The sequence below is a fragment of the Acanthisitta chloris genome, unplaced genomic scaffold (assembly GCF_000695815.1).
Source record: "Acanthisitta chloris isolate BGI_N310 unplaced genomic scaffold, ASM69581v1 scaffold10092, whole genome shotgun sequence".
Lineage (NCBI taxonomy): Eukaryota > Metazoa > Chordata > Aves > Passeriformes > Acanthisittidae > Acanthisitta > Acanthisitta chloris.
In genome coordinates, this window is record NW_008661009.1 from 981 (window position 1) to 2,496 (window position 1,516).

The window sequence follows — 1,516 nt, forward strand, 5'->3', positions numbered from 1 at the left end:
TCCTGCTGGAATTCCAGTTGGGTTTCCTCCTGGGAATCTCAGCCCCTAAAGCTGGAGGGAATTGGAGCCATGGAATGCTCCAGGATTCCTTGGAAAACCCTTTGTGCCATGCCTAGGGAATGAGATCCCAGTGCAAATCCTGGGATGAGCTCCAGGATTGTCCTGAGAACATCCCTAGGGAAGCAGGAGGTGATCCCAAAGCTCTACAGGATTCCCTCTGGGAATCAGATCCCAGGATGTGCTCCAGGATTGTCCTGAACATCCCTAGGGAAGCAGGAGCTGATCCCAAACCTCCAAGGGATAGAATCACTGGGAATATTTCCCATTCCAAACACTGGGATAGGAAGAAGAATTGGGAATCACTCCCAGCTGGATGCAGGGAAGTACCAGAATCCCTTTTTCCCAGTTTTCTGCCCCCAAATTCCCAGTTTTTCCTGGATACACACTCACCCCTCGATGGCTGGGGAACGATCCGGGCGGGAAGTGCCGCGGGATCGGAATCTCCGAGCCATGGGAATTCTGGGAGGACGTCCAGGCCCCCAGAGATCTGGAGCAGCTCCAGGACCTCTTGCCGTGTCAGGATCCAAGGAATTTCCACTCAGGAAAGGTCGGAAATCCGGGAAGAACATCGTGTGGTCCAAATGGTCCCAGAGCTAGAGGAAAAAAGAGGAATATTCCAACCTCATCCCGATGGGAATGTGCTGAGTGTCCTCATTGGAGCAGCTGAGGAGATTCCTGAGGCTGCTGTGGATCCAGAGGGGGGAAAAATTCCTGGGAAAAAGGTTTGGCTAGAGGCCAGAGGGATTTGGAAGGATTCAGGCTTTGGGGAAAAGGGGAAAAAAAACTTGGAAAAAGGCTCTGGAGTTGGGAAAAGTAGGAAAACTCACCTCGGCAAAGTGTGCGGAGCTGTCGCCCATGGAATTGCCCTCGAAGAAACTGGGAAAAGTAGGAGACATGGAGAGGGAAGAGAATTCCCAACGGCACAAATCCCACCTGGAATTCCCAACAGACCCCTGGGATTCCCAAAATCCTCCCTGGGATTCCCAAAAATCCCTTCTGGGCTTCCCAAAATCCCTTCTGGGCTTCCTCAAATTCCCATTGTGCCTCTCCAGTCTCTCCTGAGCTTCCCAAAATTCCCATTGTGCTTCCCAAATTCCTCCCTGAGAGTCCCAGATTTCCTCCTGTGCTTCCCAAATTCCCTCTGTGATTCCCAAATCCCAACTGGGAAAAGAGGGGAAAAAAGAGTTTAAAAAAAAATGGGAAGAACAGAGGAAAAAATGGGATCAAAAGAGTCAAAAATGGGGAAAATCAAAGAATATAAAGGAGGAAAAAAAGAGGAAAAATGGGGAAAAAAGAGTAAAAGAAATGGGAAGAAAAGAGGGAAAAAAGAGCAAAAAAAATGGGAAGAAAGGAGGAAAAATGGGAAGAAAAGAGGAAAAAATGGGAAGAAAAGGAGAAAAAAAATGTGGAAAATCAACAAACACAAAGGGGGGAAAAAAGAGCAAAACTGGGAAAA

General features: G+C 48.4%; 1 protein-coding gene across 1 annotated transcript in view; it reads right to left on the bottom strand.

Moving 5' to 3' along the window:
- Positions 1-936, bottom strand: part of RNF115 (ring finger protein 115) — a gene marked incomplete at both ends in the record, with an annotated part of 1,873 nt that extends 937 nt beyond the window's left edge. Inside the window, 2 exons of the mRNA XM_009070056.1 lie at positions 451-653; positions 888-936. Of these exons, the coding sequence (XP_009068304.1) occupies positions 451-653; positions 888-936 (252 nt within the window). The remainder of the gene's footprint in view (positions 1-450; positions 654-887) is intronic.
- Positions 937-1,516: the final 580 nt, after the last annotated feature.